This window comes from Talpa occidentalis, unplaced genomic scaffold (assembly GCF_014898055.3).
Source record: "Talpa occidentalis isolate TD23 unplaced genomic scaffold, MPIMG_talOcc4v2.1 talOcc4.10, whole genome shotgun sequence".
Classification (NCBI taxonomy): domain Eukaryota; kingdom Metazoa; phylum Chordata; class Mammalia; order Eulipotyphla; family Talpidae; genus Talpa; species Talpa occidentalis.
In genome coordinates this window covers 70,271,774-70,298,787 of record NW_023600993.1, presented here as the reverse complement: position 1 = coordinate 70,298,787, position 27,014 = coordinate 70,271,774, and the positions used below count along the sequence as shown (strand labels likewise).

General features: G+C 42.0%; 1 protein-coding gene across 11 annotated transcripts in view; it reads left to right on the top strand.

Annotated features, from left to right (window-relative positions):
- RIN2 (Ras and Rab interactor 2) overlaps nt 1–27,014 on the top strand; it is a 219,442-nt gene that overhangs the window by 139,950 nt on the left and 52,478 nt on the right. For 8 of the 11 annotated variants that reach the window (XM_054696013.1, XM_037493976.2, XM_054696010.1 and 5 more), the window contains one exon: nt 11,519–11,619. The exons of 2 other annotated variants lie outside the window; for them this stretch is intronic. In XM_054696013.1, the coding sequence (XP_054551988.1) occupies nt 11,519–11,619 (101 nt within the window). Of the gene's footprint in view, nt 1–11,518; nt 11,620–11,858; nt 12,026–27,014 lie in introns of those variants that run through there. One more of the 11 variants, XM_037494023.2, reaches the window with a different exon arrangement.

The window sequence follows — 27,014 nt, the reverse complement described above, 5'->3', positions numbered from 1 at the left end:
AAGTTCTCATGGCATATTTGTGGTCATATAAGCATCAGCAAACCTCTAAATAAAGTCCCAAAACACTTCTAATATTAAACTATCATTTGCATTCATTCATTCATTTTCCAACCCACTTAATTCTGGTGCAGGGCAGCTCAGGATGCAAGCCTGGAACCCACCCTGGACAAGATGCCCTCCATCAAAGAACACACGGGGACACACACACCCACACTCACTCAGACTGGAACCATTGACACAAACCAGTGAATGTAACTGAGCTGTGGAAGGAAACTGGAGTACCCAGAGGAAACCCATGAAGACAAGGGGGAATTGTGCAAACGCACATAGTGGCCCTGATGGGAATCTAATTTTTTTTTTTTCATTTTCACCCACGTTAAAGAAACAGCGTTATTTGAAGTTCTGCTGTACATCCATGCTTGTTGGTCCCCTAATACCTGGTAGATTAAAGTGCCCATGGGACATAGCTTGTGAGGTCTCTTCACAGTCATTGCACAAGGACCTATGTCCCCTAATAGATAACAATGAGCCAACACACCCTGCTACCTTCACCCTACCCTCTACTTCAGCACCCTTTGAACCAGATTTCCATTTTCTATAATTCCCGGGAGGTGTAAGTGGCTAAGCTCTCTTCCCAACAAATACTGAGGTTAACATCTGCTGTGGACATGGCCTGCAATACCTTATAAGTGTCTGAAGAGCCTTCAGAAGCTGGCCTTATGCGTCTGCAGCTCACAGGTGAGGACATTTAAGGGACCAAAATTGTTTACTCAAGCATGTACTGCTGAGAGTGGCAAAACCAAAGGAATTCCAAGCCAAGCATTTAGCCAAAGGTCTGCTTTGAAATATTATTTACTGTGTTTGTTTCCTCTAACTACTACTAGTTACTACTTTGAGCTAAAAACAGAAAGCTATGCTTGTCAAACCATTCATTTCACTTAGCTGAGAGGATGCTATGGCAGTGGGTTGCTTATTACCTTTTTTTCTGCATAAATATGTTGAGGTATGTTATATATATATATTTAAGATTTATTTATTTATACAAGCACTGGGTGCAGTCAGAAGCACGGGAGGGTGAGAGAATTCACCAGAGCCAGAGCGGAGAGTAGAACAGGCAGAGTGACGAAGTACACTGCTGAGGGCAGGAGCGGGGGCGGCAGGAGAGGTCTGCGCGCCATGTGGGACCCTCACCAGGGGCCGGGGATTGAACCAGCGTTGCAGAGGCTGCAGGCAGCTTCGCAGCCCAGCGCTCAACCGCTGCGCCACCGGGGAGGCCCCTATATACATATTTTTTTTTTAACTACAAAGTTGAAAGTGGAATAAAAAGATAATGATTTTGGGGGGGGGTAAGCAGGAAGGTTCAAATTATGATCAAGGAGGCATTTTTTAATTAGTAGGGCTAAAATAGACTTGCATAAATGGCGTTGACATTATTTGTTCTCCATTTGGAATGAAAAATCAGCCTCATTCCTCAAGAGCAACCCCCAACCCTTGGGTAGATTTGTAAAACAGCCCTTTGGCACATTCCTTAGCCTGCACAAGGCTCCTAGGTAAGAACTTGGTGAACCCACTTCTGCTATATTCTACTCATCCCTCCTCTCCTTATCCTGACTTCATACCACACAAAACATTAAGTTCTAGATGAATGAAAGACTTACAAATAAGTAAGTACATTATTTGTAAAAAGGCAAAACTTCATATAGATGTTAACAGAAAATAGAGGAGACTGTTTATTACCTCGAGATAAAATACTTCTAGACAAGAGGCAATAAGCAAGAGCCATAATGAAAACTGTGGGCTTTATCGACATTAAATATATACTTAAGGAAAGTTAAGACAGAGAAAATCATTTAAATATTTGAGACAATGGATTCATAACTGAAGCTTATACAACTTATTTTTAAAGATATATTTTTGTTTATTTATGCATAGAAGAACTGGGGTGTAGGCCAGAGGGGTGAGAATGGGAGAAGGGGGCATGAGAGGATTTTCCAGAAACAGAGTGGGGAGCAGAGCAGATCTACTGAAAACACGGCTGAAGGAAGCAGCAGATGAGACAGGAGAGGTTTCCTGCTCCATGTGGGTTAGCTCCTTGGCTGGGTATTGAACTCATGTTGCAGCAGCTGGCGATAGCTTGATAGTGCTGAGACTTAACCTCTTGCGCCATCAGGAAGGCCCCAAAGCTTATACAACTTAATAAAAAAAACAAGAAACCCCAAAGGTGATAAATGAATAGGCAGTTCCACAGAAGAAGAACTATACGCAGACAACAAAAAATGTAATCCAGACCAAATAAAAACAATATGAAGTCACTGGTACCCATCAGATTGGCCACAATTTAAAAGTTTGATAATAGCAGGCACTGACAGTGAGATGGGCACTTTCAGATATGGCAGAGGCAGTACAAATGGGGATAGCCATCTGGAGAACAACGTGGCATCCCCTCCCAACATTTTACCTGCATGGAAGCCAGTGTTTTCTCTCAATTTCACACAATACACAGGAATGTTCATTACAGTGCTGCTTGTGAAGCAAAACATTGGAAATCAGTGAAGCATTATGCTATGTCCATGTACCACATGGAAAACCATTCCCTTTTCATTTATTTATTTTAAAGATTTTATTCATTTTTTTATACAAGAGCTGGGGTACAGGCCAGATGTGTGGGAGGGTGAGAGGATTCACCAGAGACAGAGCGGGGAACAGAAAAGGCAGACTGACGAAATACACTGCTGAGGGGAGCAACAGGTGAGACAGGAGAGGTCTGCTGCGCCATGTGGGACCCTCGCTGGCCAGCTGGGATGGAACTGGCACTGCAGAGGCTGCGGACAGCTTCAGAGTGCAGCGCTCAACCGCTTTTGCCACCAGACGAGGCCTTCACTCCCATTTTAAATGAATGAAAGAGGGCTTCATGTATGTATCTATGTGGATGAATGCCACATCATTTCCTTGAGTGATATAGGCTAGAGGACAGTATGATTCCATTGAGTAGAAACAGCACAGTGATACCACTACACAAAACTGGTAATAGTGTTATCTCTGAGTAGGTGAAAGGACTTTGGTGATGGTCAAAGGAGATTAGCATTAACTACAAAAAATTTGTGCTTTCCGATGGGAATGTATCTATGTATTATATTTGCAATTATAATGAAATTTCAGAAATATAAATGCAAATACCCTTGAGAGATATCACACAAAAACTTTAGAAAATAAAACTAAATCAATGGCAAGATTCTGAGGTGCTTCAGTACTCTTCTCCAAACATTCCTCAAAAAGGGAAGGAAAGAAGCCTCCCTTGACTTTTTATTTCCATGGTGACGGCTCCTAGGGAATAAAGATCATTTGAAAGTTTGTTAAGAAGCCCACTATTTTTCAAGCTACTGATATGCTAGAAAACCCCCACAAGGGATGTGCCCAGGAAACCATGAGGCTCTGCCAGGTCAGCAGAAGCAGACACAGCTGACAGCATTGCAAAGCCCATCCTATCCCAAGGCCAAGTTGATGCACTTGGGGAATAGAAATTCTATAGCTGAGAGCCAAGCTCTTGACTTTTCCCACACCCTAGGTTTCAAGTCTTCATCATATCAGCAACACATCCCTTTTTCACAACACTGATAACATTCCTGGCTTAGTCTTGGAATTTGAAGAGCGCTGTATCAGAACTTGCTCTATAAGCACTTTCTCATTTTATTTTTTACTTGACCTTCAAGCAAAATTTTCTCCTTTTATCTAACCCTAAAAGAAAGAAAACAAGATTTATAGTGCCTCCCTTTTCCCTCCCTCCAGCTTGCCGTGCAAGCGGGCGTGACACATAAGACTTCTGTCCCCACTCAGGGAAATAGGCCACCTATGGGCTGAGTGGAGACTTTTGGGCAGAGAGGCAGAAGGAAGATTGGACTCTATAAACCATGGCCTTTTGTAAGTTCAAGGCTTCTTCAGGTGATGAAATGGACTCTGCAGGCTGGTTGGTAAATGAGTCCCTTTTAAGTATTATTTAACTTCTACTCTACTCCCAATTAAAACTGGCCGTTAATATAAAGAGAGGATTTAAATAGAGAATTAAGAGTACTTAGGTGTTTGTTGCATCATCCTTTTTAATCCTCCAGCACCCCTATCCCCAAAGCTTTAGCTTTAGCTTTGGGGTTCTTGGGGGAAAGCCAAGGACTCAGCCAACAAAAGGCCAAGATGGGATTTGAAGGCAGGTTTTTGAGTCTAAAGCTGGTGCATTCTTACAATTCCATGCTGCCAAACCACTAGGGAGCTGCAAGCTAGCCTTCCCTGGAACTATACAGGCCTGCTGCCTGAAGTGTGGCCCTTCTGATGCCTCCTGGGAATTACCCAGAATGATTACAAAATGGTACAAATTAGTATGGACGCCTGCACCAGACTGGAGGGAGGCAGGCCTGGCCTTGTCCAGGCCAACTCCTGGGTGTGATTGCAAATAACCAGGAAAGAACCTGGGCAATCCTGAATTCTTCTCCTGCCATTGGCCCCATGCCAGTTAGCATGCAGTCACCTAGGTGAACACTTCAGGCTTCCCTTGTGTGGTTAAGTACAAACATTCACAACTTAGGGAGCTCTCGGGCACTGGGTTTCTGAGAGAGAGGAGACCCAGAAACGCACTCCCTGGCTTGCCTTCCTCTCTTGGGCGGCAGTCACCAGCCCTCCTGCCTCTGGTTACTTCCCCCCAGTGGCTTCAGGGGTCCCCATCCTGCCAGCATCTTGTCTGCTTGGGAAGGTGGACAGACCACCCTCCCACCCCCGTTTTCCTGCAGAGGTAAGAACACAGGCCATGCCTGAGGGGGCGGCCTCTACTGTGTCCTGAGCCTATAGGTGGCTGTGTCTGCAGCTGGGGCCTTAGTGAGTGTGGACTTGTCTGGAGATGACATAGATGTTGTGTTTTTGGTATAAGAACCACTGTCTCACCCACTTAGTGCCTGGGACCTGGTGTCCCGTCTCACTCTCTGAAGTAAATAACAGCCACCCCGCCTCCCTGCCACCCTCCCAGGTGACCACTCACATCCCAGGCTGCCCAACAGGACTGTGAAAAGCTACACTGTCTGACCAGTTTGGAGTATGCCTAGGCCCCCTCTTCTCCTTCCCGTAGGAATTCTAGACTGGTTCAGGGACGTGTTGGGTTTTGGGTTGTATGATTGAATGTGGAGAAACTTTTGTTAGGATCACCAACTTCAATAAAGCTCCTACATGGAAACTGCTATTGGCTTTAATGTATGAAAGATTAGGTTAAAGTAGGTTAAAACTGGTCCCATTGGTGGGTGACCTGTTTGCCCTCAAAGAATGAAATTTGGAAGACACAAGAGCATAAGGAATGAAAGCAAGCACCTCCAGCAATTTAAACAAATACGCAATTCAAATGCACTTGAGAATGCTATGGGGAACACTTCAAATCCAATCAGTGATACCTGGGCAGACCTCAGGGAGGAGCAGAGTTTGGGGATGATTCGCTGGTAGAGGACCCTGGTTTGCATATAGTGAGATCATTTGGTGGGGAGGGTCTGACTCTGGAATATTCCACTGGCCCATTTGTCATATAAGTCCTGCTCTGTGTCAGGTGGGTGAGTGGGACAGAATTTGGGAGGACAAGATGGAGGGAGCTGAAATCACTCCTCAACCAGCAGGGAAAGGTCCCATGATCATCCACCCTCGTGCAACCCCTCCACCTTTGTGTCTTGAGGTGATTGCACCTCCTTTGTGGATTACAGCTGAGGAGTGTTACCAGTGACCTACCATCCAAGTGTTACTCAGTGAGAGCTGCAATGCATAGCACTGTGTTGTGCTGGGGTTAGAGGAGTGGTCTATTGTGGCACTCAGACAACCTGGGATGCAGACCAAGGTGTCAGCATGAGCAGTGAGCAGTCTGGTCAGAGAGGATCAGCTGTTTCTTCTGGGGAAGGTCATTTGGGAATTTTACATTCAGATCAGCGTGAAAGTGACTGATGGGGAGAAAATAAATGTGTCCCCAATGCATGCTCCTGCCTGAGGACGGGACTCCTCTGCTGACTTTGCGTGAGATTGCAGCTGAGCCTCCAATGGGCAGGGCTTTCTGCTCCCTAGGGGGTCTTGTGTGACTTTCTGTTTGGGACCATGACCATGGCCCAGAGGGGGGCCAGACTAGTGTGGTGGGACCCCCAGAGATCCTCAGACTCCCTTGGCTCACCTTATTTGTTCTCACCTTACTGGTCCTGTCATCTTCCAACTTCATACACATCGATCTTTTCCTTTTATTTTCGCAAGAATTTTGACTATAAATTATTTTAAATAGGGGCCTCCCTGGTGGCACAAGGGGTTAAACATCAGCACTATGAATCAATCCACAGCCACTGCAGCATGAGTTCGATCCCTGGCCAGGGAGCTACCTACATGGTGCAGCAGTGCCTCTCTTGTCTCGCCTGCTGCCCCCTTTAGCAGTGTATGTCAGTCAATCTGCCTATTCTGCTTCCTGCACTGTCTCTGGTGAATCTTCTCACCCCCCTGCACCTCTGGCCTATACCCCAGCTCTTGTGTACATAAATAAATCTTTAAAATAAATAAATAAACAAATAAATTATTTTAAACATAGAAAATCACACCTATGTACTGAATTAACCATCTCTTAACTCTGTCAAATCCCCATAACTTTACCATTTCATTTAAAAAAAATTCTAATTGAGGCCTCCCTGGTGGCGCAGCGGGTTGAGTGCCACGCTGTGAAGCTATCCACAGCCTCTGCAGTGCGGGTTCGATCCCCGCCAGCGAGAATCCCACATGGCACAGCAGACCTCTCCTATCTCGCCCGCTGCTCCCCTCAGCAGTGTATTTCGTCAGCCTGCCTGTTCTGCTCCCTGCTCTGTCTCTGGTGAATCCTCTCACCCTCCGTGCCTCTGGCCTATATCCCAGCTCTTGTATAAAAATAAATAAATCTTTAAAAATAAAAATAAAAAAATTCTAATTGAAGTAACATTGTTTCCTAATATTACATAAGTTTTAATTGCATATAGCATTACAAATCCACATTTGTATGTAGTACAGTATGTCTACCACTAAAAACCTGAGTCCGGCCTTCACCATACAGTTGGCCCCTTTTACTTGATTTCCCCCCTCCCCTGCTGGCAACTACTAATTTGATATTACAGTCTAAAAGTTTATCTGTTCTTTCATTTTTGTTTCTTTATTTGCTACATATGAGTGAAGTCATACTGTATTTGTTTTTCTCCATCTGACTCATTTCACTAAACATAATACCTTCTAAATTCATGTATCTTGTTGTCAATGGAAAGATTTCATATTTTTTCATTTTAGGAAGTAAAATCTCAGGCAATTGAGCCCCTTGATCTGTGAACACTTCCATCCATTTCTCCACTCAAGAGTCAGCCATGTTCTGGATCAGGGTATAATCTCCATAGTGTAGCTGGGATAGCCTTTATCTTTGTGCATTTATTATGTGTGTATGAATGCATAGTATAGTTTTTGCATGCTTTTAAACTTCATATACTAAACATAACCCTTTTCAACTTTTTTTCTTGCTGTTATGAAATCTTTTTGAGCTTTTAATGTTTACATATATAGCTCTGATTCATCAATTTTAACTGCTATGTAATATATTCTTCTTCAATATATCCATTCTCCTACTGATGGACAGTTAGGTGATAAAAATTTGGTTTTGTTACAAATAATGGTGCAGCAAATATTCTCATAAATGTCTCCTTGCACCCATGTCAACCTAAATATAAACTGAAGCAAGCTCAAAATTCTTCAAAAAAAATGAATCTATTCTGAAATAGTAGAGGAGTTGTAATCTGGGACCATGAAACTAGCAAGCTAAATGCAAATTCCTTTAGTGGTGTTTATGGGCAGGGACTGTAAAGAGGGCAGAATTCAGTGAGAGTCTATTAAAATAAAAAATAAATGAAGACCAGCCCTGAAAATTCCCTAAACAGACAAAAACAGTTCAGTCACACAAATAAAGCCTAATCTAGGTGTTTTTCAAGACCATCCTGACTGGGTTATCTTATCCATGCCTCTGGAAATTGTTAGCAAAACTTCCCAAGGTTATTATGAGACCGCCTCTAACCAACTCACTATCACTTAAGAAAATAAGTTTTATCATTCAAAAAGGATAAGTTTTAGTTTTCTGTAAACCAGGCATTTATGGGAACTCCGTCTCTCAGTCTTTAAGTTTGCTGAGGACGTGAGAGTTTCCATTTTATAGTCTCTAGTTATACTTTAGACTGAAATTGTTACATACCCATCATGTGCAGGTGTTTTTGGCCTGTGTGTCTTCAGTCCTCCAGACAGTGCCAAATTGCTGTCCAAAGTGGCTCTATGATTACTATACCACCAGCATGATATCGGGGTTCCTATTTTCCACACCCTCCAATATTTGGCATTTTCAGTCTGTTTACTTTTCCCCACTAAAGTGTATGAAAGGGGAGAGGCAAGGGAGTGCTCAGAGCTATTTGCTGTGATCCTTTCTCCATCTACACTCTCCTGAGATCATTTCTCCCTGTCCCAAATTTTTGAAATATCAATACACATGCCAATTACTTCCACATATATAAATATCATCCTCTTGATCATCAAAGGCCACTTAACATATTTATCTGATGTCCAATAAACAACTCAATTAAAATTTTTATTTATTTATTTATTTATTTTATTTTTTTTTTTTTTTTGTTTATACAAGCACTGGGTACAGTCAGAAGCGCGGGAGGGTGAGAGAATTCACCAGAGCCAGAGCGGGGAGCAGAGCAGGCAGAAGGACCGAAGTACACTGCTGAGGGGAGCAGCGGGCGGCAGGAGAGGTCTGCGCGCCATGTGGGATCCTCCTCCGGTGGCCGGGGAGCAGCCGGGGATCGAACCGGCGCCGCAGAGGCTGCGTGCAGCTTCGCAACCCAGCACTCAACCGTTGCGCCACCGGGGAGGCCCAACTCAATTAAAATTTAAACTGGTCAACGGTCAGCTCAATTTTTTTCACCAAGCCTAATTCTTTCCCATGTTTTCTCATCTTAGTCAAGGGCACTGCCATCTATCTAATTGCCCAAACTGAAAACTTAGGAATTCTTGATTCTTCTCTTCCCACCACTCTCACTTTCAATCCATCAACTTCATCAATTCCTATGTCAAATTCTTTCTGGATTTTCTTCTTTCTGATTTCACAGCTACCACCTTAGTCCAGGCAGCCTTCATCTCTTGCCTGGAACACTACCGTCGCCTCCTAACTGGTCTTACTGCTTCTCCTCTTTTCCTTTATAAACCACATCTAGCCAGCAGCCAAGGCAAACTTCTTAAAGCATAAAACAAATCAAAAGTCATTCCACTACTAAAGACTTTCAATGGTTCTCAGTGCAGAAAACTCAAATTCATGGATATGGTGATTTAAAAGGTCGACAAGGCTTGGGCCCTGTCTACCACTCCTAAATACCTCCCCAGCCTCTGGGACATCCTTTGTATAGGGGACTCATTCCTTGATCTTTTCATGACTCCCTATAATTTAGGACTCCATCACTTCCTCAGAGACCCATCCTGACCATTACTATTAGCAAGAATGGCCCTTTAGCCACTACCCACTATATCACCTTATTCTATTTTTATTCTAGAATTTCTCAGAGCTGAGTGCTGTTGTTATGTGCTGCAGTAAAATGTCATCTTCATAAGAATTGTGCTCTGGTCAGTTTTACTCTATAGTTGTTGTGCCTGACACTGTAGTAGGTGTCCATCAAGATCTGTTGAATTTAGGCCTCCCTCGTGGCACAAAGGGTTAAGTCTCAGCACTATGAAGCTATTGGCAGCCACTGCAGCCTGAGTTCAATCCCCGGCCGGGGAGCTCACCTACATGGTATATCAGACCTCTCCTGTCTCACCCGCAGCTACTCTCAGCAGTGTGTTTCAGTCAATCCACCTGTTCTGCTCCCTACTCTCTCTGGTGAATCCTCTCACCCCCCACATCTCTGACCTACACCCCAGCTCTTGTATGCATAAATAAATAAAATAAATCTTAAAAAAAAAACTGTTGAATTAATGAATGAATTGATGGGGTAAAAATTTAGAAAAAATTATAAATCCAAATGAAATTTTCTCTTCAGTCTGGGTGGGTGGGATAAAAGCTGCTTAAGGTGAGACAACACTTGTTTTTAGCTCCAACAGCAATTCTCAAATTTTTAGTCCCAAGACCCCTTCACAGTCTTAAAAATTATCGAGGACCCCAAAGGGCTTATGTTCAAGTGGATTTTGTCTACAGATACTGGTGGTATTAGAAAGAAAGAGGAAGATTTTTTAAAATATTTATTTTAAAACAATCATAAACCTATTATATAGTGACATAAATCATATATGAAAAATTACTAAGTGAAAAAAATTAGTGAGCAGTGGCACACTTTGAGAAAACTACACTCCAGTGTCGCGTTAACACTAGTAAAGATTCTGTTGAATGAGTGGATTGGCGGGATCAAAAATTTAGACCAACTTTTGAAGTCAGATGTAAGCTCTTCCTAGGCGTGTAGGTGGGTATACAAAATATCAGAGGTATGGATACAGAATCTGAAGAAGTGTGGACCTATAGCCTTAACTCATATTTAGTATTGTAAACCAGCATTTCCTCAATCAAAAAAACAATTTACCAAAAAAGGAAATCACAAAAGGAAAAAGACTGTAGGAGCCTTATACAGAAGAGGTCATGTTTGCCCCTCAATTCCTCTTATGGCTCATCAGCTTACCTGCTCACCTGCTGCCAGCCCCACATTGCCCGCTTCCCTTTCTCCTAAGTCTCCCCTAAAAAAAAAAAAAAAAGCACATTGGGGCCTCCCCGGTGGCACAGCGGTTGAGCACCGGGTTGCAAAGCTGCCCGCAGCCTCTGCAGCACCGGTTCGATCCCCGGCTGCTCCCTGGCCACCGGAGGGTCCCACATGGTGTGCAGACCTCTCCTGCCGCCCGCTGCTTCCCTCAGCAGTGTACTTAGGTCCTTCTGCCTGCTCTGCTCCCCGCTCTGGTGAGCGCTTCTGACTGTACTCAGGGCTTGTATAAATAAATAAACAAACAAATAAATAAATAAATCTTAAAAAAAAGCACATAAATTAAAAGTTAAAGAAATGAAAATTAATTTTAATGTCTTTGGAAATTAAAAGGCAAGCCATATGTCTTTTAAATATGCTCATTTCTATAATCAGAATGATTGCTTACATTCAAATGCAGAGAATTCCTTTTGAATTTTTACTTTGCACTGCAAATGTTGAGGCCTGGTTTTATCAGGATTTGTTTATTCCTCTTTGTATTCATGTTGAGAAAGCAAACTGTCATACTCTTTTTCCTAGGGTCATACCGAAACCTAAGTTCTTCCCCTTTTCTAAGAAAGCTGCTCACTCCCTTTTTTCTCCCTCCTCTCTGGGGAGAAGAAATCCACAGAGCCAAGATTAAAAATAATAGGTGGTCATCTCTGTGCTCCTATTAAAGTGGCTGAAGCTCCCCAGGCTTTGGGCACGCCTCTTCCACGTCCTGACGTCACCCTATTTTTGTCTTTGAATAGCTCATTGACACAATCGCCTCGGAGATCGGAGAACTGAAACAGGAGATGGTGCAGACAGATGTCACCCTGGAAAATGGCCTGGAACCCACTGCAAGCCACAGGTGACAGAGGCGATTAGGTGCCGGGTTTGAGATGGGAGCAAAGTGAACCCTATTGCTCTGAGGACTGCCATTTCAGGTTGCTCCTCAAGTTTGGGAACTGGGAGGGAGTGTGGCGGTTGATCCAGAAGAAGCTTTCTGTAGGAGGTGGGAGTGGCCTAGGAACCAGTTGTCTGCTTTTTTATTTTAATCACTTTGAAGGCACTTGAACTTTATACCCTCTCGATTCCTCCTGGCACCAGAACCCGGAAACCTAAAGTTCTATCTGCCATATCCACCTACTCAGTGATGGAAACAGTAACACAGCGGGATCCTCCGTGTGCAAAATAGAATTCAGTGTAGCCCGTGTCAATCTCCAGGAGGTTTAAAGGGGAACACTAACGAGGATGGACTCATTTTGCGTTCTCAGGTCAGAAAAAAACCAGCGCTTCCCATAGCCTGCTTTGTGATCCGGTGTGTTAGACATTGAAGTGGTTGTTGTGACTAAGACAGGGAGGGCTGTCTGCCGTGCCAGTTAAACATGGTTCGTTTTGCATTTATTGTACATGCTCTAGGTAGGGAGTATGGGACTGATCTTCATCTGGAGAATGTGGGAGAAGAGGCAGGTGGCGTGGCAGGTTGGAGGAGACTGCCAAAATCCCTTCCAACTCTTGGATCTGTCATTCCTTGCCAGCAAAGACCGCAAGATAGAATCACTACAAAACCCCAACATGGTCACTGGTTGCCTTGGTGGCCAGATTCATTACCAGCTTCCCCCTTTCTCAGGAAATGGGGTTAAGTTGCATGGTACAGTGTGCGGGTAAGATTCTTTGAGTGTTTTTGCTTGCAAGTCATGAGATAGGCAGAAGTCCTGTGAAGGCTGGGGAACCAGGTGGTGCTGGCTGTGGAGGTGTGTTTCAAACCAGCCCAACTAGTTCCCCCATCAGACTGAAGGGGGAGTGTGCAATGCCAGGGAAGCTCTTTGCACTAGAAGGTAGTGCTTTAACTCCTATGTCTCTGGAGGAGTTGTCTTCCCTGGAAGCTGTTGAAATTCGACATGCCTTCCATTTCTTTTCTTCTCTACAAAGCGATAGAGGTAGACCAGATGATCCCCAAGGTACTTGTCGCAGCACCTGATGTAAATAATTTCAGTTAGTTAATTTTTTCCCCCAATAAACTAGACACAATTCACAATGATCACTGATTATAGACTTTCTGTCTCATATTCAGGATAGTTCCAAATTCTATGGAACAGTAGTCAGGGGATTTCTCTTTACTCTTTTTCTTTAGCAAGCAAAAATTCAATTGGGAGTCCAAGCTGATGACCAAAGAGTGAAGAGAGCTTTAGTTCCACTGATTTCTGCTACACCCAGGAACTGCATTCTGTAAGAAGTTCCTAAAGTTCCACACATTACCGCAGATGGGGGTAGTAATTATCCCTCCCTACATATAAGCCCCAAGGAGTCAATGATAACCTATTGGGGCCCTCAAGATCTGGGTTTATCTGCAATCAGTATTGGGGTGGGAGAGCTAGCAGCCATTTAATCTATAACATCTCTTTTCAGCTTTTTAAATTTAAAAACAACTATAAGCATTCCATAATGTTTTTCCTTATTAATGTCATTTCTATTTTCATTGAAGTAACTTTGGTTTATTGCATTAGATGGGTTTTGGGTATATAGTATTATATATCAATATCTGTATATACTACATAATGCTCATCACCAAAAGTCTGGTTTGCATCAATCTTATCTATTATGATTTCCATCTATCCCCATGCCACTCCCTGTTCCCTTCTGGTAACCACTGTTTTGTACTTGTAGTTTAAAAGTTTGTTTTGTTCATTCATTTGTTTTGTTTCTTTGATCTACCACATGAGTAAAATCATATGGTGTTTGTCTTTCTCTGTCTGAAGGTTTCACTTAGCATAATACCTTCTAGTTCTACCCATTTTGTTGAAAATGGCAAGATTTCTTATATATATATCACTTTTTAAAATAGATACAGCAGAGTAGTATGCCATTGTGTTTATATGCCACTTCTCCCTTATCCACCACTCATTAATGGGCATGAAGGTTCTTACTCTTGCTGCTGTGAATAATGCTTCAGTGAGTGTGGGGATGTGTCGGATGTTATGTTGGATAACAATGAAATTATGGAATTTCGGAGGCATTTTGCTTAGTTCATTTTTTAGCAGGAAAGGAAAAGGCAAATTGTCTTTATTTAACAGTGTGTATGTTGTTTAACACATGCCAACCATTGTTCTAAAAGCATTAGCGTTACAACTCATTGAATCTAAATATTCTATGGAATAAAGCTTCCATTATGATTCTTGTTCTGCTTATGTGAGACCTGCATGGTATGGAAAAAAGCCAGATCAATGAGGCAGTGACTTCTGTGCTGGGATCCTTGCTGATTATTTTAGATCTGTGATGGTTCTTAATTCCTCTTTGTGTCCGATGGAGAAGTCAGGAAGCCAAAGAACAGAGAGGTAAGGGAAAGGGGACTTTGCGATGTTTCCAAAATGAAGGCAGAGTAGAGCGGAGCCAGAGCGAGAGGGAAACAGCAGGTCAGCCAAGCACACAGTGAACAGCCCAATAGGAAGAAGAGAGGGAAGAGGAGCATGCTGTGCAGGGAGCACTGGCTCCTTCATAGTTAGTATTGAGATGAGCTTGGCATCTTTAAGCTTTTTTTTTTGTATCATGGGCCAATCTCATAAAAGTCTTTTAAATGCATAAAATAGAATGCATAGGATGACATAGAGAAAACAGTTACTGAAATACAGTGATCAGAATTGTAAAATTTGTGTATCAGTCTGTATTAGCACATCAAATGATGAGGTCTGGTAATGGTCTAGGAACTACTGTCATCTGGAAGCAGAGATGAGCACAAACAGACTTCTGTGCCAATAATGAGAACCACTGGGGTTTCTGCTGGTGACAGGATCTCAGCTACAGAGAACTACTGGGATTTGTGGCCTGCATTTGAAATGGAAGTTAATTTCAAAACCAACTTACTGACAGCAAAGATGTCATTCTTTTTTTTTCACTTTGTCCCTCCGCCTCCTAGCCACTGACCTATCAGCATGATCTATACCATCCATCCACATCCCCTTTTTTTGCAACATTGTGTATAACACTGTGATGAAAATGGGGTAGCTTCAGGAACCCCTGCTCCTGGTTTCCTCTCACTTTGCCTGCCGCTGCTTCCACCCTTCTGGCTGGTTCCTCTCCTCTTCTTGACCTCCTCACTCTGCAGTGCCTGATCTCAGGTTTTGAGCCTCTTCTTTCCACACCTCCCTGACTCCCTCCCCCAATCTGGAGCAAAATATTTAAAAATATCTGTCTCAATGTCCACATCAGCAAAATAGGAATCATAACAGAATTTTATTTTAGAGTTGTTGGAAAGATTAAATGAGTTAATTTCCATAAAGATTTTATAATGCTGTCATATGGTACACCTGCTATATTGTTTAAAAGAGATTTCCAGAGTAATTTCCTAGACTATCCAGTCTCGTGGTTTAGATAAGATAGCATCGGTTTATTGGTGATTTCCAACTTATATTAATAGGCCAGTCTTATCTTTGTCTCCAGCTACTCACTCAGTTTGACCTTTGGTTTCAAACTTAAAAAGATAACCGTTGATGGGCCTCCCTGGTGGCCCAGCGGTTGAGCGCTGGGTTGCAAAGCTTCCCACAGCCTCTGCAGCGCCGGTTCGATCCCCGGCTGCTCCCCGGCCACCGAGGAGGGTCCCACATGGCGCGCAGACCTCTCCTGCCGCCCACTGCTCCCCTCAGCAGTGTACTTCAGTCCTTCTGCCTGCTCTGCTCCCCGCTCTGGCTCTGGTGAATCCTCTCACCCTCCCGCACTTCTGACTGTACCCAGTGCTTGTATAAATAAATAAATAAATAAATAAATAAATAAATAAATAAATAAATAAATAAATAAATAAATCTTTGGAAAAAAAAAAAAAAAACAACTGTTGAAATCTTGGCTTCATTTCACAAACCTGAGTCTTCCCCGTCCATAACCATGCTCCAGGTGCGCTTGGCTCTTACAGTCAATCCTGGTACCTACTTTCTTTCAAAGCCACCATCCCAACCATCACCAAATCCTGGCTACTCTTCCTTTAAGATAAATCCAGAATGAGACCACTTCTCACCAGTACTACGGCAGTAGCCCCCACTGGCTCTAACTTCTCTGGGCTGTTACCTAAGCAGCACTGAGTGAGCCTCTTAGTTAATAGAAATCCAAGAAAGGACTCTCCTCTATTTAAAGTCCTCCAGTCATTTTCCATTTAAAACCCAAATCATCACATAGCCTTTGAGATCCCACAGGGTCTGTGCCCTCCCCTTTCTTGCCAGCTCTTCTCATGCAGTCTCTCCCGCTCCTTGCCAAGTGGGCTGCTGCCTTCCAGCCTTTGTACTTTTGTGCCCTCCTCCTGGAATGCCCTTCCTGTAGATCCCATACCCTCATGACCTCCCCTTCCTTCTGTCATCTGCACATGATAAATACTGACTGAGGACAAATGAAAGATACCAGCCTTTTGGAGATAATTTTGAGCATGAGAAGCCTCTTGCAGGTTAAGAAGTCACCTTATAGGGCCTCCCTGGTGGTTCAAGGGGTTAAGCACAGCACTGTGAAGCTGTCGGTAATATCTGCAGCAAGAGTTCTATCCCCAGTCGGCCAGGGAGCTACCCATATGGCACAGCAGACCTCTCCTGTCTTGCCCGCTGCTCCCCTCAGCAGTGTATTTCAGTGTATTTCAAATGCCCAAAAATAGATGACTGGATCAAGAAGATGTGGTACATATACACCATGGAATATTACTCAGCATTCAAAAAAGATAAACTCATGCAATTTGCAGCAACATGGATGGCGCTGGAAGGGATCATGCTTAGCGAAATAAGCCAGAAAGAAAAAGAAAAATACCGTATGGTCTCACTCATAGCAGCAATCTAGAAAACTTAAATAAGGGACCAGGAAAAAGAATAAGTATAAGAAAGAAAATATCAAAATCAACAAAAAACTATGAACAAGAGACACTCTATGGGGGGTGTGGGGTGGGGAAAGGAGGGATTGGGGTAAAAATAAGGGGGTTGTAATTGTATGGGGAATATAAAAATAAAATTTAAATTAAAAAAAAAAAGAGGCAACGGGTCCAGGTGGTGAGGATTTACAGAGACAGCCACAGGTAGCCTTCTCCCAACTGACAATGTTGTGAAATCATAAAGGGGGGAAGAGGAAATTAAGTAAAAAAAAAACCTTTATTTGCTCATACTCTAATCTTTGAGGGGGATGAAGGGATAAGGAAGAGGAAAGAAGAAGCATATATCAGGATCAAAAACTGCTTCATCTTCCTCTTGGCTTCCTAACTTCTTTTTGGTAAGACACTAGCAGAGGGTTTGGTGGTGGTGGTGATGGTAGTGGAGTTACTGAGCAAATACACTATTGTGTTTGCAAAAGTTTAATACAATCCATACCTCAGAATTGATGGAAGAGGCATGGCTGGATCAGAGGGTAAGTAATTCTAATTCTAGTCTCTTTGCTAGGGAGGAAGTGGGGACCTATCACACATTTTCAACTTTTCATTTTTTTATGCACCAGCTGGCATTCCCTAATTGCTTTACAAGGTGATTTTTTAAAAAAGGATTTATTTATGTATACAAGAACTGGGGTACAAGCCAGAGGTGTGGGGGAGAGGGGTGAGAGGATTCACCAGAGACAGAGTAGGGAACAGAATAGGCAGAAAGAGCTTCTGCACAGCAAAAGAGACAATAACAAAAACAAGGAGAAACCCCACCAACTGGGAGAACATTTTGCACACAACACTAATGATAAAGGACTGATCACAAAAATCTACAAAGAACTGATGAGACTCAACAAAAACAAAGAAAATACTCCAGTCAAAAAATGGTCAATGCTGCTTTTAAAGAAACCTTTACACTTATGAATTTTCACCAAGTAATCACACCACACAACAGCATCCAGTTCAAGAAATAGCATTTTCAACACCCTCTCACCTAAGTGCTTCATTATAATCAGTCTACCCCAAGAGTAACCACTTTCCCCTCTTATTACCATAAATTAATTTTGCCTATTTGGAACTTTATATAATTAGAATCCTATAACATGTTCTTTTAACTCTGGCTGCTGCTGCTGCTTTTTATTGTCTTACATTGTTGTTCGTTTTTTTACAGTAATTGATTTCTTAACTCTGGCTTCTTTCATTTAACATTTGGTGTCATATTCCATTATTCGAATACAAGACAATATTTTTTTCCATCTTACTTTGATGGGTAATTGAGTAGTTTCCAGTTTGGTGCTATTTTGAATTTAGTTGCTCTAACATTCTTGTTCTTGTCTAACATTCTTGTTCTTTTGGTGACACATTTTGGTTAGAAATAGAGGTGTGGAATTTGGGGTGGTAGTATGGTCATATAGTCAATGTTAGTAAATAGTACCCAACAGTTTTTCAAAGTTAGTGCATCAGTTTTGCACTGAGAGTTCTAAGCGATCCTTCTCATCTATAATTCCTATTGGCTAGGTTTTCATTTTATCCATATGGATCGATGTATTGATATAGTGCTTCTGAAACCATGATGGGTAGAGGCTTATAAGAAACCTGCATGTTGTGACTTGAGTGTTTATCTCAATGCTGTGGGACTCAGGAATGAAGACTAGTTTTGATAGAGCATCATATTTTTCACATATGCTTATAATATATTTGTATCAAATACAGTTTCCTGTATTAAAAAAATTATGTACTCAACTTCAATGACTTCTAGCATCAATTTTGCACTGAGAGTTCTGAGCACTCCATCCTCATCTGTACTTCCTATTTGGCTAGGTTTTCATATTATCCATATGGATCAGTTGATTCAGAGCTTCAGAAGCTACAGAATTTAATGTCACTTTATTTTATTCCTTTCCAAGTTTTCCTCTTGAAATGTCAACTATAAAGTAACTGTTCATTTTTTTATACCCACTTCTGCTCTTCTGGAGATTTTGGACCATATCCATGAGGCCATTTGGAAGCCAGTTCAAGTCACTGGAAGCAAAATTTATTTTGCATCTTATGCTGTATCCTTTTCATGTGCAGTGTTAGCGAACAAAACAAATATTTTCCTCTTTTTCCCTATCTGAAAATTCTTACACATTGGCCATTTATACAGGGCTGAGACCATTGCTAAGTTCCCACAGCATCAGAGAGGAGGCTGCTCTGTAAGAACCAGTCCTACCTGTCAAAAAAGGTTGGTTTTCCTCGTTTACTGCAAGCTCCAATTTGGTTGAGCAGAATATATTAGGTGCACCTTGCCGTGTCCAGTACTGTATGCCCCTTTATAAAGCATGTGGTGTTTGGTGTTATCAAAGTTTATGACTCCTTTCTATAGATTATCTATTTTTCTAAGCATTGTAAATGAACATATTCACTAAATCTTGGATATTTGTTTTGCCTGCCTATTCACATTCTTTCTCAAAAGATTCACGTTCTTTTTCTCAAAAGATGGGAAAATAGGGTAGAGAAGTGCTTTGATTTGAGTTGAGATTGTGTTCTGAAAGACCGTTGAAAATCCGTTTGTCTGAAATGCCTAAGTGATACCATAAACACAGCTATCTCCTTCAGCAGAGGCATGCTGGGTAGGATGCATTGGGTGTTACACTTTGTTAATAATTAGAGGAAGTCACATAGTAGCTTTATTTTTGTAGTAAGACCTTTTCCTCTAATTCCCATTGAGGATATCCTGCAATGACCAGTGTGATCAATTTTCCCCCAAACACTTAAAGTGTCTCGGATTTCAAGCCATCAGGAGTGAAATATGGTTTCAAGGAATAAAATTCTAAGATTAACCAACTCTTCACTCAGAATAGTACCAATGTAGCCATATTAACTTTTACATTAAGGAAATATTTATTTTCTTTGGGTGCTGTTTGTTAAAATACCTAGACAATGGAGCCTGAAGTTTTCTCACCACCTAAGGGAGAAAGAATTGTAAGCAAGTGAGTATCATATGCTGGAATGAGGACATAATAGAGGACTATACCAGAGGTATAAAGGAGTGTACCAGATGTCCTATAGACCGCAGTGATGAAGCAGGATGAATTTAGAAAAGATGAGACTCCAGAATCATCAGCCTTAAAGAATGCATTAAGCAGGACTAAGTAAAGCCTCCAGATCAAAATGTCCACTCATAATGGCTATTTATTCTATCTTGATTGATGATATCTGTCATAATGGGGAAGATTTTTTTAAAAAGAATATTTAAGATTTCTTTTTTGATACCGAAAGTAAAACATGGATATTGTGGGAAAAATCACAACTGCAAAACAGACAAACATTACCATAACCCAATCCTTGAGATAGAACTACTTTTGATTATTTGTTGGCTACTCTTCTTTGCTTTGGTGTGCATCCTTTCACTGTTTTTCTGTGCATTTAAACAACAGATGATGCATAATTTCTCACTAACTTACAAGGGTATCTTTGGTCAGCTTGTAAATATACAATCTGTCTTAGAAGTTGAGTCCAATTTTCTTGAGGGGTAGTACCTTCCACTTTAATGGCTGGCTTTCCTGTTAACTAGAAACTTGGGCACACACAATTTTAGTGGCATACTCTAGAGTTAGATATATTTTACAGCTCCAACTGATATATTGGTAGTTGATTCTGCCACAAAATATCTGCTTAGAATGCAGTTGTGATTTAGCCCAGCTATGAGATAACACCCATGTAGCCAAAATCACTTTTTTTTTTAAAGATTTTTATTTATGTATTTATAGAGAACTGGGATATAGGCCAGATGCATGGGAGGGTGAGAGGATTCACCAGAGACAGAGTGGGGAACAGAACAGGCAGACTGACAAAATACATTCCTGAGGGGAGCAGCGGGCGAGACAGGAGAGGTTTGCCGAGCCATGTGCACCCTCGCTGGCTGGCCGCGATTGAACTGGCACTGCAGAGGCTGCGGACAGCTTCATAGCGCTGCGCTCAACCACCTACGCCACCAGCAGAGGCCCCCAAAATCACTGAGAACTGAGGACCCCAACTGAGAACTGCCTTTCCTTGAAATCACGCGCATGTCCCTGTTCAGGCTCAAAGGTCCGCAGATGGGCCCCAACTCCAGCTGCTCTGCTCCTTGTGTTTTCAGATCCAAGGGTAACCAGGACAACAGGTTCTTTGTTCCAATGTTCTTAGTTTTACAGGAACAAATGAATGCCCCTGCCAGCTTTGACTCATATCGGCCCTTTCATCTCTAGCTGGAGTCAGCGAGAGGAAGTTTGTAAGCAAAAAAGCCACCAAATCCTCCTGTCCAGAAAGTGGCAATGCTTCCTCCCCAGTAGAAGACTTGTGTTTTTGTTCCATTCCTATGTAGTTCTCTCCTCCTAGTCTTCAGTAGATAGAGCTTAAAAGTCACTGATGTCTCTGAAATTTTTTCACAAAAACCTTCCTGCAACATGCTTAGCCATGCAGGAATTAAATCCATAACCCAAAGTATGTTAGAGAGTCTTTTTCCTTTAAAAGCGACAAAAAAAAAAAAAAAAAAAAGACTTCAGGGAATTCAATTATCAGGGAATTCAATTATCGACTTGTGTGTTGTGGGGAAACTGCAGAAATCTGAACTGGGCCTAGTACTATCGCGGTCTAACATTTTGACCTCAAATAAGAAAATAAACTGATTTACCTTCTAATAACCTTCGCTAACTCAGGTAAATGCACAGTGATCTTTATAAGAATATCCCTTCCTCTCGGCCTTGAGACTCCACAAAAGTTTCCTCCTCTTCCTGGCAATTTCTCTGCTATAAACTGAGAAATTACCCAGGATGAGTCTGGATCTTCCTTCTCCAGGCATAGATGTTACAAAGTAAGGGTTTAATCCAGCTTCACAGATTCTAAATTGCCAGGAAATGATTAGATATCGACTAGGTATTTTGTGAAATTGAAACATTTTGGCCCTTGTGCCAAAAAGTTTTATCAGATGGATCTCTTTGGTCTGAGCTGTTGTTTTCTCTGTCTCCTTATATAGGAGGCCTCTCTAATAACATTTTTTCAGAAACTACTAGTGTTAAACCCATTACTTTCTTCCCCCAGCTCAAGTAAGTCCCACTAAGCCAGTCATTGTGGCCACTACTTGGCATTAGGGGTGTGTTTGCTTTCCTTTTGATACAAAGACAAGGATCTACTGGTCCCAAGGAAAAACCATGATGGACACAACTCTGGCTTCTGTCTGGTCTTGCATTGGCCTCCCACAGCTGGAAGCCTGAGCCATCGGCCAGTGCCACGTCCCAGGCTGCGCCATTCTTGCCATTGCAGCTGGTTGTGGCAACATCATGTAAAAAGGCTTTGTTAGGCTGGGGCAGCTGAACAAAGCTGCATGGGCAGAATGAGGAAGGGAGGCTCCCAGAGAGGGAGGACGCACAAGAATTTCAACACAAAAATATAAGGAGAAGTGCTTTTAATCCTTTTTCCCATGTGCAACTTGAGTATTACAAGACCCAGAATCCAAGCTGAGATGAGACTGTGATGATAGATGGGGAATGCGCCAGCTACAGGGACCTGCCAGGAGACATCCCAAGAAAGTCCACACTAATTGCTGACAAACAAGCCCCCGAATTTTGTTAATAGAGCAATCTTTGTGGATCCTAAAATGGAAACATCTTGCCTTTCTTTCTTTTTGTGAATATCTAAAAGCTAGGAGACAATGCAACGTACATCCTAGAAGCTCCTAAGCAGAATCTTCACTTAGTTCCCAAGTTGTCCCAGGCTCTTATCAGTTCTTTTCAGGTTTTGTTTCAGTAACACATTCTTTTATCAATAAGGATGCATCTGTAGATACAGGGAAACTAAGACTGAAGGACATGTAGTAGAGGGCCAAGACTTCACAGTGCTGAAGAGTCAACTGAGGCTTTGATTTTAAGTCTGACTGCAAATGTTCTTTCCATCAAACCACTGAAGATGATGAGGCTGAGCAGAGGCTAAATTGTGGATTGACCAACTGAAACTATGACCACCCCCCCACCCCCCCACTTTTGGCCTACACCCAAGTTCCTTTTTTTTAATAAAGATTTGTTTATTTATACAAGAACTGGGGTACAGGCCAGATGCGTGGGAGGGTGAGAGGATTCACCAGAGACAGAGCAGGAAACAGAATAGGCAGACTGACGAAATACACTGCTGAGGGGAGGAGCCGGTGAGACAGGAGAGGTCTGCTGCGGACAGCTTCACAGTGCGGCTCTCAACCGCCTGAGCCACCAGGGAGGCCCTTGTATGCATAAATAAATTTTAAAAATAAATCTTAGGGCCTCCCCGGTGGCGGAGCGGTTGGGTACTGGGTTGCAAGGCTGCCCGCAGCCTCTGCAGCGCCAGTTCGATCCCCGGCCGCTGGCGAGGGTCCCACATGGTGTGCAGACCTCTCCTGCCGCCCGCTGCTCCCCTCAGCAGTGTAACATCAGTCTGCCTGTTCTGTTCCCTGCTCTGGCTCTGGTGAATTCTCTCACCCTCCCCTGCTTCTGACTGTGTACAGTGCTTGTATAAATAAACAAATCTTTAAAAATAAATAAATAAATAAATCTTTAAAAATATAGCATCTTGATATTGATGCATCCATATGTATAAGAAATGGTGGTTTAAATTCTAGCTAAATAAGATTTTATGTTATTTTATTAATGCCTGTACCCCTATAAGTGTGTGTTTGGAGGTTCCTGCTTTGAGTTTTTCCAGTCCTTACTTGTGTGCCTGCCTTAACCAAAGGCAACTTTCCTACTAATTCCATCTACCTTCTGTCTCCTGTGCTCAACCAGTGGGTGCACATAAGCTGCTTTTGCTGAAATCCTAAATCTCATTTCTAGCATTGGAATAAGACATTCTATGTTTAGGACATTAAATGAAGCACCTATCACCAGTAACCTGTGTTGGGCATAGAATTACAATTCTAGACTAAAACTCAGCATTGACTTTTATACCCAAACCCCACTCCTTGCCAGCCAATGAGAAGCTGGACTGGGTATCCATTCCAGCAGTGAGGAGAGACCTACTAAAAGTTTAGATTTGTTATTCTGGAAGGACTGGGGCAGCTCAGGCCCTTTTCTCTCCCTACCCCCTATTATGGCCCCAAGACCAGGGAACTCCCGGTAGCTGTCGTAATTTTCGCCACTCATTTCCTGTTAAGCGCAGAGACAAGAACCCTTTGTCGCCTGAGACTGGAACTGAGCAACTGGCTTCTGTTGTTGAGGCCTGGCTGAGGAAAGGCTTGAATCAGAGGTTACGGCTAGGGACCCCAGAAAGAAGCTAATAGACAAATGCAGTTATTCTTCTTCCTCAATCACAAGGAATAAACCTATTGCCTGCAGACCCCCACATACCCCTATCAAGCCTGAAGCAGACATTATTATAGCAAAGCCTCCCCTGGGTTAGGCTAATCAGAGACACTATAGTGCAGAGTAAAATGGGGTAAATACTCCAGAGGTGAATAAAAAATGAGGAAAGGAAGCCAGTAGACCAGAAGTTGAATTGCAGCTGAAGAAGACGGGAGAAGACAGGATTTGAGCTTGGTTTTAACAGATGGGTAGAAACCAGTTATGGTAGTGGCCATCAAGAATAGTTTGAAAGGGCCTCTCTGGTGGCGCAAGGGGTTAAGCACCCCACTATGTAGCAATCCACAGCCTCTGCAACATGAGTTTAATCCCTGGCTGGCCAGGCAGCAACCCACATGGCGCAGCAGACCTCTCCTGTCTCACCCGCTGCTCCCCTCAGCAGTGTATTTCAGTCAGTCTGCCTGTTCTGCTCCCCACTCTGTCTTTGGTGAGTCCTCTCACCCCCTGCATCTCTGGCCTGTACCCCAGCTCTTGTATGCATAAATACATAATCTTTAAAAAAAAAAAGAATAGTTTGAACACAGTCCAGGGGAGACTGAACAATGACAACCAGGTACTTTTTTCAGGATCCTTTTACCCCTTCAGTCCCCAGGGAAAGGTTTGTAAATAATATGAAAGAAAAAATTCTTCTTTCAAATTCAAATCATCTCAGCCCAAATTTCATCTGTTGTTTTACAGTTTTTCTCTTTCTCATCACAGACCATGTTTACTGTTAATGTACCTGCTGTTTTTCTTTAAATTGCCTGATCTTTTACATTTATTTTAAAAAGTAAAAAGTCGATCTTAAAAGATAGAAGCTATATAATGCTACCTATAAGGGGTACTTAGAATCATCAGAATTATAGACAGAATGTGGAATGGAGGTTCACAGGAATGGAGGAGGAGAGAATGGGAAATTATTATTTAATTGGTATATAGTTACAGTTTTATGAAAGGAGAAGTTTTAGAGATGAATGGTTGTGCTTGAATGTGAAAGAATGTAATACTACTGAACCATACACATAAAAAATGGTTAAGATGGTAAAATTTATGAGATATGTATTTGCCATTATAAAAAAATGGGGAAAGAGTTAAATTGAATGTCTTCACTGTAATTTGGAAGTACATTAAATACATGGAGGTATTAAAATGAGTACTGGCCATTAAAATAAAACTCATGCCTCCATGTGTCACCTTGTCATAGCCACCTCTTTGGGAAATATTGTCCATCTTTGATATGAAACATTGAGAAGCTGTAAAATATCAGAGTCTCCATTATCTCCCAAATAGAATTTTGTTTTGTGTCTGACTTCTTTGCTCTGTATAAGAACTGCAGCTCTTTGTTAGGCAGAATAGCCATGTAATGAATCTTAAACCATAATTAAGTTCTAGACAAAGAAACTCAAATCCTGGGCTCAGCTTTTGTTGTTTACTTTGCTTCGTTTCGTTGTATTGAAGAGGTTGGCATCCTGTTAACAATAACCAGCCTGATCAGCTCATCTTGATTCGTACTTTATAAAATTAAGTATTTACCGTGTAAAAAAGGGAAAACAGTTTTCTTGAAAGTCTGGGAGGTCTGCCTAGAACCTTCAGAGAGTATTTAGGTAAAGCACTGGTTTGAGTTATCAGGGAGCAGTTTGCGGGAAATCCACGTAGGCCACCCGCCCAAATCTAACACAGGACTGGTCTAGAAGGAGCAGGCAAATCAAGAGTTCCCTTCCACACCTTTGTAGAGCCTGATATAGGATATTAAGGGTGCTCCTTGGGGCCAGGAGTTAGTGAGTTGGGCAGATGATAAAGACCAAAGACAAACTATATTTTAGTAGGTTGTGATAATCCTTCCTCCTGCTGACTAATCCTGCTGACTCAGTCATCCAAATGTCTCCAGGTGACTTAATTTACAAAGCCCATCAATTCTACAAAGTAGAAACAAAACACAATACATAGATAAAATAGGAGGGTGTCTTCTTTATGATGTAAAATTGCAGCTGTCCCTGATTCCAGGGCAGATGGGATGTGTTTGTGCTAAGGCACATGTACTCATACATGAGACACATATAAGGGAGCCAAAGAACCATGGAACCATTAGGAAAGCATTGCTTGGCTAGAATCATGCCCAGCTCATTTAATTCCACAGAGGACTTGGTATTCATTCTATGAGCAGTTTAACTAAATTAATCATTTTAAAGGTGAACTATGATTTAACAGTCTGCTATAGAGAGGAGAATTCTTAGTACATTTAAAATACTTAGAGGAAACAGATTTTGTCTTTAAAAATATCAAGCACATCTTACCATAGAGGTTGATGTCCATTTAAAAAATATAATTGTTCAGCCCAATAATGGTGTGTTTTTAGCACACACAGAGAAGATTTGGGGGCATGTTTTTATTTTTGTATATACTGTTTCATCTCCATGTCCTAACTCTGAGAATAGTACCTTCTGGAACACTGTACGTATGCTAAGACCCATTAGCTAAATGGACAAGTACCACCCTGTTGACAGTAATAATTTGACATTTGGCCTTGTATGTAGGCCCCTTGAACTTTATTTTTGTTATTCAACACCAGACTCTCATTTTAATATCTGGATGGTTGTTGACTGCATTTACAGCAGCAGTATCTTTTTTCCTGCACTAACAACTCACACCAATTTTTTTTTTTTATGTTTTAATCATGCCTTTTTAATTGTATATTTCATTTGTTTGGAAAGAGACTGGTCTATAAAGTCAAACTATATACCTCCCATGTGATATATTGGGAAATGCAAGGAGCTTTTATGAACATATTTTTGTCTGAACCCTTGTCATTAGAAGCTGCATCCAATGACTGTGCTGTCCCCTGGAGTTCTGAATTAAGACAAGAGTGAGCATCATTTGGAAGCTCTGCTGCAAATTATTTCTTTCTCTAAGATGGATCTGAGTCATTGGATTTTTATATAACTAGGCCCAGGTCTGCCTGGCTGCCCTACATTAACATACATTTCATGCAGTCACTTGTTCTTGCACTCTTTAGGCTACTAATGCCTGGTCCTAGGAATGAAGAGAATACAGCCAAGTGGAAAGGCCACT